Below are 14,850 nucleotides of genomic sequence, written 5' to 3' on the forward strand. Positions count from 1 at the left end.
TATGGACGCTCGCATAGCTGTGGGTTACCACCCACAGCTATAGCGAGCGTCCATGATGATGGTCGCGACGGTCTTGACCATCGCGACCATCGGGCTTGCGACGGAGACCCTGCGGTAGGGTCTCGCTGCCGCAAGCCCTGGAGTGATTTTGGCTCTATCAGAGCCAAAATCACTCCCACTGACATCACTAGTGATGTCAGTGGGGCCGCCTTGAGACGGTAGGCGTTCCCATGGGAACGCCTCCGTCTGGCAGGCACGCCCCCGGCACGCCCACCAAAGGGGGCGTGCTGTCAATCAACATTGACAGCACGCCCCCTTTGGTGCGAGACCCGGAGCAATGGAGAGCCCGTCGCTCGCCGGGTCTCGCGCATGCGCAGTGGGGGAACATCGACCCGCTTGCAAGCGTACTGCCGCTCACGAGCGGCTCTGATTGACCCCCTTAGTTCACAATGTGTCACTTTGTAGTACCATTAATCACATTATATCACTTTGTAGTGCCCAATTATATCACATTATGCCAATTTGTAGTACCCCTTAGATCACAAATCCGGCACTTACCTGGGAACTGGAATATATTTTAGTTTCTTTGAATTAAGATCTGTAACTTCTAAATATGCAGATGAGTATGGAGGAGCAGCATCTACAATTCAAAAAGAAATGTTAATGAAAAAAATTGCATATCTCAATATTGCAGATGATTGTAAATAACAGCTTTGCAGTGCTGCCTTGAAGACGATAAATTATTTACAACAAGTAAACAATCAGAGAAGGCTACGTTGACATGCGGAAGCTGATTATGAAAAGAGCTGCTTTTGACTATCAATTAAAGGACTATAAAATGCAATGGGAAATTGAGAAGCCTGACAAAAGCACACTGTATATAATATCTGGCATTCTTTCAGCCTTGTTGATGTACATTTTTGATTTATTAATAGGCTATAATGGATGTCACTAGGCTATGAATGTCCTCTCTCATGAAGAAAAAAGGAGACCAAAGAAAACATTTTAATAAAACAGATTACTTTAAAATCTTCAGATTCATAAATTGTAGCTTCAAAACAAAGTTTTGGAGACATGTTGCTCACTAATTGTACTGCACAGAATTGTGCAATTTCCAGCATAACGTATCTCATCTGGAGTATGCACTGACCAGCACTTAATAATAGTATTGTATTTTTTTGCGTAAATGCTGCAATGTTTACATGTTTTAGAAGCGGTTTGGTAGCTCTGTGGCATTTATGGTGGCTGTGGCAATTATGCTGGTACTCTGACAAATGGATGAATTGCACTCTGTTGAGGTCAGTGATGCATAAATAACTGAGTGAGTCAGTGGACCACCAATGGGAGGATGGGTCAGTTATTAGTGTAACTAGCAGAGATGGTAGCAAGATACTGTACAATAACAGTTACAGAGTTTGGTAACGGAGCCACAACACGTGAATATGAAATTGATAACAAATGCAATAGACACTGGAGACAAGAGAAAGATGATTTAGAAAAAATACCCATATCTAAATGTGCTAGGCCAAGTGGAGTAGTGGTCTGTCCCTATTAGAGGACAATATTGAGAAGTGGATAAAAGACCAAAGGGAGGGAAGGCTATTTATGTCCACAGTACGTACATCTGAAAATGAAATCTATTGCTCCACAGATGGGGCTGGTCAATTTCCGAACTGGTGCTACCGTTTTATGAGGCGGAAAAACGTTTCTGTTCATATGTTCATATGAGAACAAGTGTAGGGCAACAACTTTCCTCAGACAGAAAAAAAAGAAAAGTTCTTAATGAATGCTGCCAATATCATTAAGCAGAAGACGAAGTTCCACTTTCTTTTGCCAAACAGGATTGGCAACGAAAAAGGTGAAACAAAAGTCTCATTAACCACCAGACATAATGGAAAAACATCCTTCATGTGTGTGCTTGCTCTAGTGTCTAAAATGGTGAAAAGTTAAATCCAAAGCTCAAATTCAAAGGGAAACACTCCCAAAGTCAACTTTCTAAGAGATATAGTAATGCAGCGAACGAAAAAGACTGGATATGCAAAGCTATTATGCTAGAATGGCGTCGTACAAGCTGGCACAAAAGGAAAGGGTCACGCCATGGACTTTTAATATGGACTCAACGTGATCACAGTTATTACCATGTGTGAAAAGTGTGTGTGAGAAAGTTTTTCCTTCTTAATGATAAATAATAGTGGATTTGCAAAAATACTTAAATCGCTAGAACTTGTTGTCAGGCCCGGCAATAAAGGGGGTCTTGGGGCACAAATGTACCGGGCCAGTGGTCCTAAGGGGCCCCAGAGTGCAGGGTCAGGCTGCACTGGCAGGGGGGGGGGGAGGCAGACTGCCATGTGCCCCCACGTCGCACATGCTTTGAATGCTTTTGTGCCGGTATCCAACCGGCCCATTACTGCCTGATGCAGCCGTGGCGCTGGCTGCCGAGAGGGGGAGCAGAATCTTTCATTAATCAGGAGGAGCATTGCAGAGGCGGAACAGAGTTTGTCTGACAGCCACAGCATGCATCAGGCAATGCGGTGCCGCTTCCACAGTCCCAGTTACTTCCTCCATAGCTCTGCCTCCAATTTGCTACAGTATTGTAATCTAGCGCCCGGGGGTTACGGACACGCCAGCAGTGATGAAGAGGGGGAGAAATGCCGGCGGAAGATATGTAGTCCGGCAGGGACTTCCTCTCCATTATTACAGGCTGTGCACATTGTGGAGGAGGAAGAAGAGGGCTAAGTAGCCAAATATGCAGAGGGACGGGTCTGTTCTGCTGCTGCTTTACCTGAATTGAAGGGGCGTGAGATCTAGCTGCCAGCCTGGGTACAATTGTACCTCAGAATAGCATAATATATAATATATATATACTGTATATATACAGTATATATATATATATATACCATGATGTGTTCTTAAATATATACACTTATACACATATAGCTGTACTGGGGATGGGGGGATGTTGTCGTAATGTGTTTGTATAGAGAGGTACTGCTGTAATATGTGCTTGTTGGGGTGTTGAGGGAATTTGGTTTGACGGGATGTAGTTGAATCCCAGCTGTCAGGATGCCGGTGCTCAGAATCCCGGCGCCAGCATCCCGACAATTAGTGGTGGGGTTAGAGGGAGGGTTAGGCACTGGGGGAGGGGGGGATTTAGGGTTAGGCACTAGGGGGAGAAGTTAGGTTTAGGGTGCAGGGAGAGAGGGTTAGCATACTTGCCATCAGGTGTCGGTATCCTAACCCTGTCGGGATGCCAGCAACAGGATTCTGACCGCCGGGATCCTGAGCACTGGCATCCCGTACCCAACCCATGATGTCGAGTATTGCTGTTATGTGAGAGAGTAATGTTAATTGCTGTAATGTGTGGGGTATTCGTGCAGTGGATATAATATTGATGTACCAGAGCTACCAGTAATGTAGTGTTGGGTATTCTTTATGGGAAATATGCCGATTTGTTACATTTTAATGCTATTGAGCTAGGTGGAGGGGCTATAGTGTTTACTTGCTACTCAGCCTTCCAGTAGTTGCACATTACTTATCTCTTTTCCAAACCTGGCCCTAAATTCAACGATCTGTCCAAACAGTAACTAAGTGTAAGGCTGGGTACACATTAGGTAACCCATCAATGTGACGCCCAATAGTATGATGGCACGATATACCCGGGCATGGGGGTCCCTAAAAAAACTGGTTGTACAGGGCCCCATGAGTTCTGTTGACTGCCATGCTTGTTGTTAAGAAAGCATCCAAAAGCTAAATATGGAAACAACAGGAAGATTGGATGGAGACTGGATCTCACACATTTATACATGGAGACAAAATGCGGAAAGCCACATTAGAAGAAGAGGTGTGACAGGTTTCTGATTGGTTGAATTCTGTTAAAAATTCTACAATTATTGCTGGCTTCAGAGAGTCAGAAATTGTTAAGCGTGAAACTCAGTTGCAGCAGGAAGAACATGATGAATCAGACAAAGTAAATTATAAAAGAATGTGTTAGATTAATTTAACTCGGATACTGACAATTCAGACTTCAATGGTTATGTTTAATATGTTTGATATAAATGTCTGTTTATTTACCATACCGTAATATGTATGGAAGTACATCTTTGTACTGGTCCCTGTTACTGGGTCCAGCGGTGTCACCTAACTGCCATCTGTGTCCCCAGTGGCCGCCTGCAGCATCCCTGAGACCTATGATCTGTAATCATGTAGTTCCTGGTGTTTTGCATCATAGATGCCGCCATCTTGGACAGTGTCACATGACAAACCAGTTTACAGCAGACCCAGGCCCCACATGATTCAGCCAGCCTATCAATTCTAAGTGCACTCTATTTAAACTGGCCAGTACAACTTCTCTCCCTGAAGATCAGTACCTTTTCTCATGGTTCTGTTTTGCATTTTTGCATTCTGTTTCAGTTACTTGCTTCAGTATTTGTTTCACAGCATTCTGCACCTATACCAGTAACCTGCTTCAGGGTACTGCTATAGTAATCTGCATGAGCAATAGCATTATTAAGCCAACCACATTTCTTCACACTTCAGCCCATACAGCTAGCCCAAGGGCCCCCGGTCCAAATAAATCAACAAACCCTAGTGCCGTAACATGTATGCATGTAAACCATTTGTATGTATGGACTGTGGGACTGATTCAGAGCCGCTCGCTGTTTGGGAGCGCTCGCTCGGAATCAGGGCAGGGACATTTTTTTTTTCTTCTGCCCGCTCACTAAGCTGTGGGTGCCATCGGGCTTGCGAGGAGACCCTGTGGTAGGGTCTCATCTCTCGCAAGCCCAAGTGGACTCCCTGCTCTAATAGAGCAGGAAGTCCACTACTGACATCACGAGTGATGTCAGTAGGGCCGCCCACAAACGCCAGACGTTCCTAAGGGAATGCCTGCGTTTGTGCAGCCACCGCCTCTCCCCGCCTTCAAAACGGGGCGAGCTGTCAATCAACATCAACAGCCGCCCCGTCTTGTAGTGAGCCCCGGAGCGACTGAACTTGAGAAGCCCACTGGGGCTCGCACATGCGCACGCCGGAGTCGGCGCATGCACAGGGGGCAAACATCGACCCACTTGTGAGCACTGTGCGCTTGCGAGCGGGTGTGAATCAGCCCCTGTATGTATGTGTGCAAATAATATTTAGTGCTTATTGATTTTTTAACAAATATGTAATCTGTATGTTGGAGTTTATTTTATATAAATAGCCTAATTTAAAATACCACTCAGTTATATAATGAAAGCAACATTGTTCTTATACTATTCTGTGTAATAATTTGGACCACCTTGAAATAGTCCAGCCCAATATTGTATGCATGCACTGTATGTATGCAGATTATGGTTTCTGATTTTTCATGTTTTATATTTCATCTGTATATTGCTGTTTTTTTAAAGTATTTTCAATAATACTGAACAATGTAACAAAAGCACGCCCATTGTGGCATGTGGCCACGTCCACTTTTTCGAGGCGCACATACTTGGGGGGGGCGTTCCGTTTTTTAACTTGCCCTGGGCTCCAAATACCCTAGTTACGCCACTGAACCTGAGCCCCTTTTTATCGAGGGGCGTTAAGTGCAGTTAATGAGTATTAACTCAGAGTCCATGAAAAGTTCATGGTAGAATGAGTTAACTTGATGTTTTCACCCGTTAACTACACACTTAACGAGGATTTCTGTGCAGGTCTCAGGACGAACAAAAATCCCCATTAACTCTGGCTAATTGAATAGGTGCAATCAATTAGCATCCCACCCTTAATGTTTTCAGTATATGACTTTTTATGTTTATCTTTCATATAAATGGATATCAATATTGTGCTTCTCTAGTATTGTAGTTTATTTTCTTAATAATAATTGTGCTGGTCACAAAGAAACCAAGAGAAGCAGTGATTAGGGGGTGGGTGGTAAGGTGTTTCACCGGGGGCATTGTTTATTGCCGGGGAGAGATGCACATTAATTAGAGTTATAAACAATCTTTACATTTTTTCCCTTTCAAAGTACCTTATTGTTACATGGGGGGTTTTGATAAACAAAATCAAAAATATTTTACAGCATTGCTAACATCTGGTAACATATGTGTTATAATGAATAATGTGGTTACAGAAAAAGCTGCTTCACAAATGAGTCACGCAACCCGAAAATATGCTTCCTTCTTATCAACATACTTTGCACACACACACTATGTTAAATTAATTTGTCACCTCAGATTCACACGGTTCATAAATGTTCTAAATTAAGAATGACTAAATGACAGTGACTTCGGGGGTAGTATATACCAGAATTTCAGTTCATGTAGTGTACTGTATATTAGAAATTCACGTATATTGGAAATTTTAATGATCAAAATAATAATATTTTTGCAGCTTATTAATGTTTTAAAAGTTTTCTAGCAAAAGTGTGGCTACAGATGTGTCCTTGCTTACTGTAGCTTTGCTCTCAGAATAACACATATACAATAGAGAGGCACAAAATGGTGGGCTCTGTTAAGGACACCATCTCGCATTACGACTTTGCGGGCAAGTAGCTTACTTAGGCAAAGCAATGCATGTATTCAGATGGGCACTGCCACTACTCTATACTTAACATAGTGCTTTCAATTGCGAAAATAGGCAAATAGAATTAGAAAATGAACAAAAACATATAAAAAAAACTTCAAAGGTTTAGCAGATAATAGCAAAAATATTAGCAGAACATAAACAAAACAACTTGCAGAACATTAGCAATACAATTTTAACAAACATCTCTTCTTTGTTATTATTTGTCACATAAACAAAATTATTTATCTACAATAGCATGATTTTCCACATTTAGTATTAGCACTTCTTATAGACAGCAATGTTAAATAGTCTTAACTTTCTTTGCTATTATTTTGCTAATAATCTTCAAAAGTTTTACCCATTCTGTGCAAATTTTCCCAAACAGCAATAATTTGCGAGAGCTCTCAAATTGAGAGAACTCGTAAATTGTAAGCAATTAACTGGCCACCCTGCAATTGCATTATGAATTGCAGTATGGCCTATAATATGGAACACAGGGACATATCTATAATGGGTGCAGGGTGTGCGGTGCCCACACCTCACACCCATTTATTCAATACTTACCTCTCCGGAGTCCCACGTCTGAGTTAGCATCACTGTACAAATTGCCTAGAAAATGGCAGTTTTGCACATGCGCAGTAGGAAAATCAGCTGCATTTCCCAGTGACCAGCGCATGTAGACTCTGGGCACTAGCACATGACGTTGAGATCTACAAGTTCCAAAATTCCTTATACTAGTATTTTAACTAGCTAGTGCTGCTACCCCCTATTCTCTCTCCCCCTACATCCCAGTTCTCTGCCTCTAACCCCTTTCTCTCTTTCTTCCCCACTCCTCCATCCTATCTCTCCATCTCATACCCCACCTCTCATTCTATTGGTCTCTCTACGTTAACACCCATCCCCTTGTTCTCTCTTCCCACATCCCAACCTGTTCTCTCTGTCTTCTCCCCGTCCCACCCTGTTTTCTCTTTCTTCCCCCACTCCCCTCATAATTTTTGTACTTACCCCTCCTTACAATTACTGTAAATGTAGAATGGTTGGAGGGTGAGGGGTATACAAGCGTACAGTAATGGAAAGTCCGCTCAAATGCATCCCATGCAAGCGACAAAAAAATATCGCAAACGATATGCGCCTGCTTATCACGTGACCCTTGGTGCAAAATACGCTCTGATGATAATGCTGCCTTCTGATAGGCTGATTGCATTTTGGTCTCTCCCACTGATACCCTCAATATTATTTCTGTGGCTCCGGCAACGTACTGTATACACATTATTTACAGTATGAGATATGTGCAGTCATTCAGCTGCAGGAAAGTAAATCCCATTTTTTTTAAATGTATGATGAATGCTTTTATTTAATAAAGCTTAATGAGCACTTTGTATTTACCTCTGTTTTTAAATGTATTTTACATGATAAGTGTGAATCATTATTTATTAATAACACTCGAGTCAGACAGACTGTCTTAAGTGTATGATATATAATTAAAATACAATATTGTGTACTTTCAAGCCACATTTCCTGGCCTCCATCTGGCTCATTTACGACTGTTCCCTTACTAGCGTATAACTGCTTCCCTTGCAGAGCTGGCCGCATCTTAAGATTTGCCGTGCTCTGCAAGCTGCATCTTTTTGAGGTAACTCAATCAGTCACTCATATGGTGTCAGTCTGAAACATAAGACTACAGAAGGGAAAAGTTAGTGCTAGATATTTTGATTAACTGTAACAGGATGTTCAGCTACAATTTGCATATAGCTCAGCATATCTCTCTTTTTGAGGATGGTCCTGCAATCAAGGTTTCGTTACAATTCATGGGGGCGAGGGATAGGAGGCTGCAATGCAGTGGGTAGTGTTTGAGTAGGTCTCTCTCGTGGGTGCCGTTGACCATCTGTCATGCTTACCCAGACTTCCTACGGTACACCATCCAACAATTAGCCCAACCTTAGCTGTCAGGTCTAGGTTTTGGTGCAAAAACATATTTCGACCATAGTCTCTTGTTAGGCACAACTGCTTGGCAAACACACTTTCTATCTAGATTTGCAAAACTGACAATTCTCTGTGGTTTTGACCCCAAAATGTCAAATGGCAATAATACAAAATATATGTTTGTAATTTTTTGCATTTAATATTATTGCCATTTTACATTTAGGGGTCTATACCCATGCAAATCATTAGCTTGTAGCTTAGTAAATCCAGCCCCAGGAGTCCCCCACAGAGCATTTAGAATATGATTCCTGGATTGGATCTCTCCTCTCTTAAGTCAGCCATCTGACTCTCATTTGGAGATATTCAAGACAAATGGAGTTTACCTAATTCAAAGATTTGGAGATACCGTACTGTCGAAGCTGGATAATTGGCTGAGACAGAATCAGTTTAAAATTAGATTGGAACGACGCCATCTTGCGAATGGCCACGAGACACCATCTTAAAAATGAGATCTGCACAACGCCATTTTGCAAATGGCCACCCAGCACCATTTTAGGGAAACTCACACTTAAGTACATATGGCGATGCTATTATTAGCATCATGCGATCGCATATTTCACCATACCCCATACACACATTAAAAATACACACCTTAGCGAATGCATAATACCCCGCGTACGAACGCTGTTTATTAGCTTCATGCGTATGCATCTTCCCTAAGTTAAAAGTCCTCGCTACATAAATCTAACTAGCGTCTTTTCCCAAAACCCAAATACTTACACTCTGCACACTCACATAAAAGGTTCCAAAGTTTCAAAATGTAATATTCAAGTTTATTCATTTCTTACTAATGTTGTGAAATAAAGATTATTTTGATATATAAGGTTTAGTACATGATAAGCAAACCGTGTTTGGTGTTGTACTGATCTACTTTGTCTCAACAGCTTTCCGGTATCATCGGTGAGAAGATCGCAATTTGCATTCTCAACTTATGGACTGTAGAGAGTTAAAACACTAAAATGTACTTTGTAATGTTAGCAGCTTAGATTTGCATGCGGCAGGAAAAAGGAGACAAAAGGCTGTCGGAGGCTGACCTGTGTCCATTTGAATCAACCTTTTAAATGTCCTGTAACAGAAGCACCGTGACTGGGAACCAATGGAATCATGCCAAACTTGCCTATTGTGTTGCTTATCCCTGTAAGGGTATAAATGTGCATAAAGACTCCAATCTGGAGTCTTCATGCTGATGCTGTTGACGGAGGTTTCTTGTTGATGCCGTTAACTGGTCCCAGTGCGCGTGCATATGTATGACTGTACCTTGGGTCTGTATGATTTCTTTGCGCTAAATTGTCTTTAGATCACAGCGTGTAACCTACTGTTTTTATGTTGAATAATAATCTTTGTGCGTTGGAAACACATTTCAAAGTCTGAAGGCATTTATTTACTGTATGACTGCGTACGCAAATAGCGACAATTCTAGAAGGTATAGGCAGGATTTAGAAGGTATAGGCAGAAGCGTATAGAGGTCTAAAGTCAGTATCCTTAGTACACTAAAGCACTTCTTCAACAGCACGTACATTAGGAGGGCAGCTAGTAGAGAAATTACACCATTTGAATGCATGTGCGCATATCCTATACTGTTTATATAAATTGCTTAGAAAAATGTTTTTCAATATGCTGGCTAAACTTTCTAGAGGTTGGGAGCATGGCCTGGGAAATTCAATAGTTCAGAATTACTGGGTCACACATTTTTGGAGCACTCTTTCGTGCTCAGTAAGCATACAAACAATATAATGGAGCGTCCACGGAGAGGCCGAAGGAGATCTGCTTTCCAATACGCCGTGGCAATCAGGGGCTATCAAAAACACAGTGCCACCCTCCAATGTCAACTTGAAGAAAAGGAGTCAGCGAGATCGGGGCAAAGACATACAGCAGAATTAACTTTCACCGGCCCATCAATGCATTCACCCGAAAGGCTTCTGGATCATGGTGCAAACGCAGAATCTCAGCGCCTATGATAGTGCCGGGAAGACAACGTCTGGCAAACCCTATTGAAGAACTGGGAGCTGAAAGACATGTGGGTGAAATGCCCCTACCCCGGCGTGAACACCCTAGCAGCTTTCCAATACCGAACCCCAGGAAAGAAACAGCTGACAGAGCCAGAAAATGACGCTCTGACCAGCTGAGAAAGCAACTCACCTCTTCGAAGGTGTTTTGACTGCGATTGCTGCTCTAATGGTTAATGAGGGAGACGACTGTCGCGTTATCGTACTTGCACCTGGACAGGACAATGCTGAAAAAGCGGCAGAGCCAGCTAAGAGCCCTGAAGACCGCAAGAAGCTCCAGAACCTCTATCAGCAACCGGCTCTCCATAGACGTCCACTGACTCTAAAAGGACTGCTGACAGGTTACCGCCCAACCACCTGCGCAGATTTGCATCAGTGGTGAGGAGAACCAATTCTAGAAGCCAAAATGGACAACCCTTGTAGAAATGGGGGTCCTGGAGCCACCACAAGAGGTTGAGCCGAACTTCTCAAGACAGAACAATTCACCACATCTTCAGCCACAGATGAGACCAGTTCCACCAGGACAGAACTCCCATTTGAAGAGGTTGGGAGTGAAACTGAGCATAATCCACCCTGTTGAAGACGAAGACCAGAGAGCTCAGAATCTGCATGCAAGAGAGTATTGACCCTAAGCAATGACACAAGAACCTGCGAATCCTGGACAGCATGCCCGAGATTTTAGAGCAGGAAGAAAAACCCGCTGAAACCTGGAATCTAGCAAGGCCCCCAAAATGGTACATCTCCTGATGGAGACAAGGAGGAATTTTCAACTGATGAACCCTCCATGCATCTGTGCTACCCCCCTCCCCCACCCGGCGTCCACCTGCTGACACTGACCCACTCGCCAGTGCTGCGGCCACTGGCACTGGGGGTCGGTAAAGCCTAGCACTACTCATAGCATAAAAATTTTTAATAAAATTTAAATAAAAGAAAAAAGCCTAGACTGCTTAAAAACAACATACTACTCATGCAAGGCACCAAACTAAAACTGGCCTGTCTGGGGTGTGGGATATAGGGGAGGAGGGGCCAGGGCTGCTGGGAGAAAAGTTAACTAGTTGGTGCCTGGACTCCTTCTGCTCCAGCCTATACCCATTGTAATGACTGTGGCCCTGATTCAGAGCCGGACGCTCTGACAAGAGTGCTCGCTATGAATCAGGGCCGGGCTATTTTTTTTTTTGTTTTAGAGCGGCCCCTGGCCGCTCCCATAGCTGTGGGTGACCCTCGTGATGTCAGTGGGGCTGGCCCTAAACGGAGGCGTTCACATGGGTACGCCTCTGCTTTGCAGCCACTCCCCCGGCCCGCCCACCAAAGGGGGCGTGCTGTCACTCAACATTGACAGCACGCTCGCTCCCCTTTGGTACGAGACCCGGAGCGACAGCTTGCCCGTCGCTATCCGGGTCTCGCGCATGCGCACGACGGAGCCGGCTCCGTCGTGCCCATGCGCTCTGGGCCACCATCGACCCGGTTGCGAGTGCTCAACACTTGCGATCGGGTCTGAATCAGGCCCTGTGCCCCCTATGGCATGAAGTAGAAATAGCATTATATGCGCATGTGGCAATTATGATTTTGACATGACACTGATGTTCATGGATCTGTTCATTGAGCATTTTAAACATGCAACCAATATAATGAGACTTTGCAAATGGTAAATTACATGACAATTCATAATCCCTTTTGTGCGAAAAGTTTCCCCGGTACTATGGGACATGGAGCTATATTTTCATACAGCCATAAGTACATTTCTTTTCATTTGAACATTGAAAATTGATCCATTATTGGAACCCTTAGTTATTAAAAACCCTATTTTTCCACATACCAGAGCTTTAATACTAGACTGGCTCCAGCATTTTCATGGATAGAAAAAAACAGCGGTGCTCAAACTGTCTGGGCAATTTGTGGGAGATGTAAGATATGTGTCTACAAATCCACCCTTTAACTGGAGTGGCCCTTTATGTTTTATTTTCACTGCAGCATCCCCACACTGAATGCTGGACATCCTGGGTATTTAAATGGAATACCCTCTTCTTCCTTGTCAGTTAACAAAGGGTGTGCTTTGCAACTTCTAATTTGTAGGAGGATGAGGAACTAGAGAGCTATAGTACCACAAGTCCTGTATATAGCACAACAAGATGTGTAGACTGCAGGTAACATTCAGATAAACACTAGATGGTCCCCGATGGCATCACAGCTGGTAATGTCTATTTATTAGTAAGATACAGGGCTTACCATAGGCCCTGATAAAAGATTACATGAGATAAACTTGTACACAGTTACAAGCTCTTTTGATCTCAGCTCAGGCTGTCAGATGCTTGTCACATCTTAGCATGAGATTAGCTCTGGCTAAGCTAATGTTGATGTCACCACAGCTTGTCACTGTGAGCTCTTGTCAGATCAAGCTGTACCAATATTTTCTATTACTAAATTTCATATAGGTTTCTTCTTTAGAGCAGTCCACGTCAGTATGTACCTGACAGCGGCACATTGATCTAGAAGCACAGAATTTAACAAGAGAAATATAACCTACAGGTCAACTGATCATGTCTTGTATTTATGTATTTGTTTCTGTTTTTCAATTTTTTATTTAATATTTTAGCTCTAGCCATATATTTGCCTCATACTTTCTTGATTTGTTTAACTGTGAGTCCTCATCTATCATTTTTTTTATGTTTGTTTGGATTTGAAATATTTTACATATTTCATTAAAGCTTAAAAATGTTAATATACTGTAGGATTTCCTTATTCCACCTAAGTGCCCAAATCTCTGTTCTAAGGTGCTGTAATACTGCAGTTTAATAATGTCTGGTGCTGTAGATGTGCCCTAATAGAATAGCCTTTCTTCCTGAGTCCCCAAATAGTAAACCTATTGTCATACTTGTCTGTTGGTCGATATTCATAATCAACACAGGATGTACTTCACTGTGTTCCATGTTTCATTGTGAAAGTATTTTACAGCTACTACTGTGAGTGACAGGAAAATATTCCTATATACCAGGATAACCTCTTACAGCCAACCTGTTGTGAATAAGGTGATACAGCATGTGTACAAAAAGTTCAACTATAGCTTTTGATTTTAGAAAGGCTGACTTTAGTCAAAGGAGAAAAAATGTATGTAGTGATAGATCACGGAGGCTCTGTGGATATAACCCAGGGCCGGACTGGCCATCTGGCACTTGTGGCAAATGCCAGAAGGGCCGATGGCCTGATGGGCCAGTCCGATTTTAAAACCTGGCAGAGCAGCTCCGCATCCTGGCTCTACCGAAATAACGAAAGAAGAGGGTGTGCCGCGAGACCAGGCCCCTGTGACTCGCGGCACGTCCCCCATGATACTTAACCATGCCCCTTTTGTGGTGAGGCCACACCCTTATTGCGGGACTGCCAGGGTTTATCTGGAGCCCCAGTCCATATGTCCTATTTACAGTGTTAGTGAGGAATTTCATGTGACTAATTAATTCAGTAACTTTAAATAATCTGATTTCACTCAGAAGCAGGGGCAGACTGGATATATGCTTGGCTAAAATACAGAACATTTGTTGTAGTGTAAGCTCAGTGTAGGAGTGGATGCCCATTTAGCGTACTTCAGGGATCAGTCTAAGGTTCTGCTTTGTTGAACAGAATTATTACTTGTAGCTCACAAGAGAAGGGTTATAGTTTTACAGATTATAAAAGATTTGTAAAAGGGATGATATCCTAGCATGAGCAAATCAAATATGCAGTGATTTATGCCAAATAGAGGGATGGAGTAGTCTAATGCAATCTTTAATGTTATGCATTAAAATGTAAAATAAAGCATGATGGACACAAAAAGTTAAAATAATACAGACTTAACAGTGATATAATGTCAACCACAACAAAGTAAAGGGACAATGAAATTATAGTTTCAGATAATATAAAGAAAGGCAATCAATGTAGGCAAGCCAGCTGAATACTTGGTTGTATAGGAAGAGCTGTTAGTAGCAGGAAGATGGAGGGTATGTTACTACAATTTTGGTCACTGGTAAAGATCACAATTTGTATGGATCAAAAATGGCTACTAAATGGTTCTTGGGCTGCATAACAAAACTTATCAAGACAGACTTGAAAAAACTATGAACAGCTGTAATATTATGGTAACATTCAAATATGTCAAAAGATATTAATGGGAAGACAGGAAGGGTGTTTTTATAAAAAAAAAGTTTCTAAAAGCAAGGGAGCACTTTTTGGAAATGTGCTGAGAAAGACTGAAAGGTAACACACAGAAGAGATTATTTATAGAAAGGGCGATTAATCAATTTAATAATAATCCAACAGTTGTTGTAAAAACTCATACAACGGAATCGGTATGTAATGCCGGCGACTGAATACC

At 42.5% G+C, this 14,850-nt stretch overlaps 1 protein-coding gene across 1 annotated transcript in view; it reads right to left on the bottom strand.

The window, feature by feature from the left end:
• The window catches only part of VWA8 (von Willebrand factor A domain containing 8), a 428,582-nt gene that overhangs the window by 126,846 nt on the left and 286,886 nt on the right, over positions 1-14,850 (bottom strand). Inside the window, exon 37 of the mRNA XM_088482592.1 lies at positions 559-640. Within this exon, the coding sequence (XP_088338718.1) occupies positions 559-640 (82 nt within the window). The remainder of the gene's footprint in view (positions 1-558; positions 641-14,850) is intronic.

Source organism: Taudactylus pleione, unplaced genomic scaffold (assembly GCF_031769625.1).
Source record: "Taudactylus pleione unplaced genomic scaffold, aTauple2 ptg000005l, whole genome shotgun sequence".
NCBI classification, from domain to species: Eukaryota; Metazoa; Chordata; class Amphibia; order Anura; family Myobatrachidae; genus Taudactylus; species Taudactylus pleione.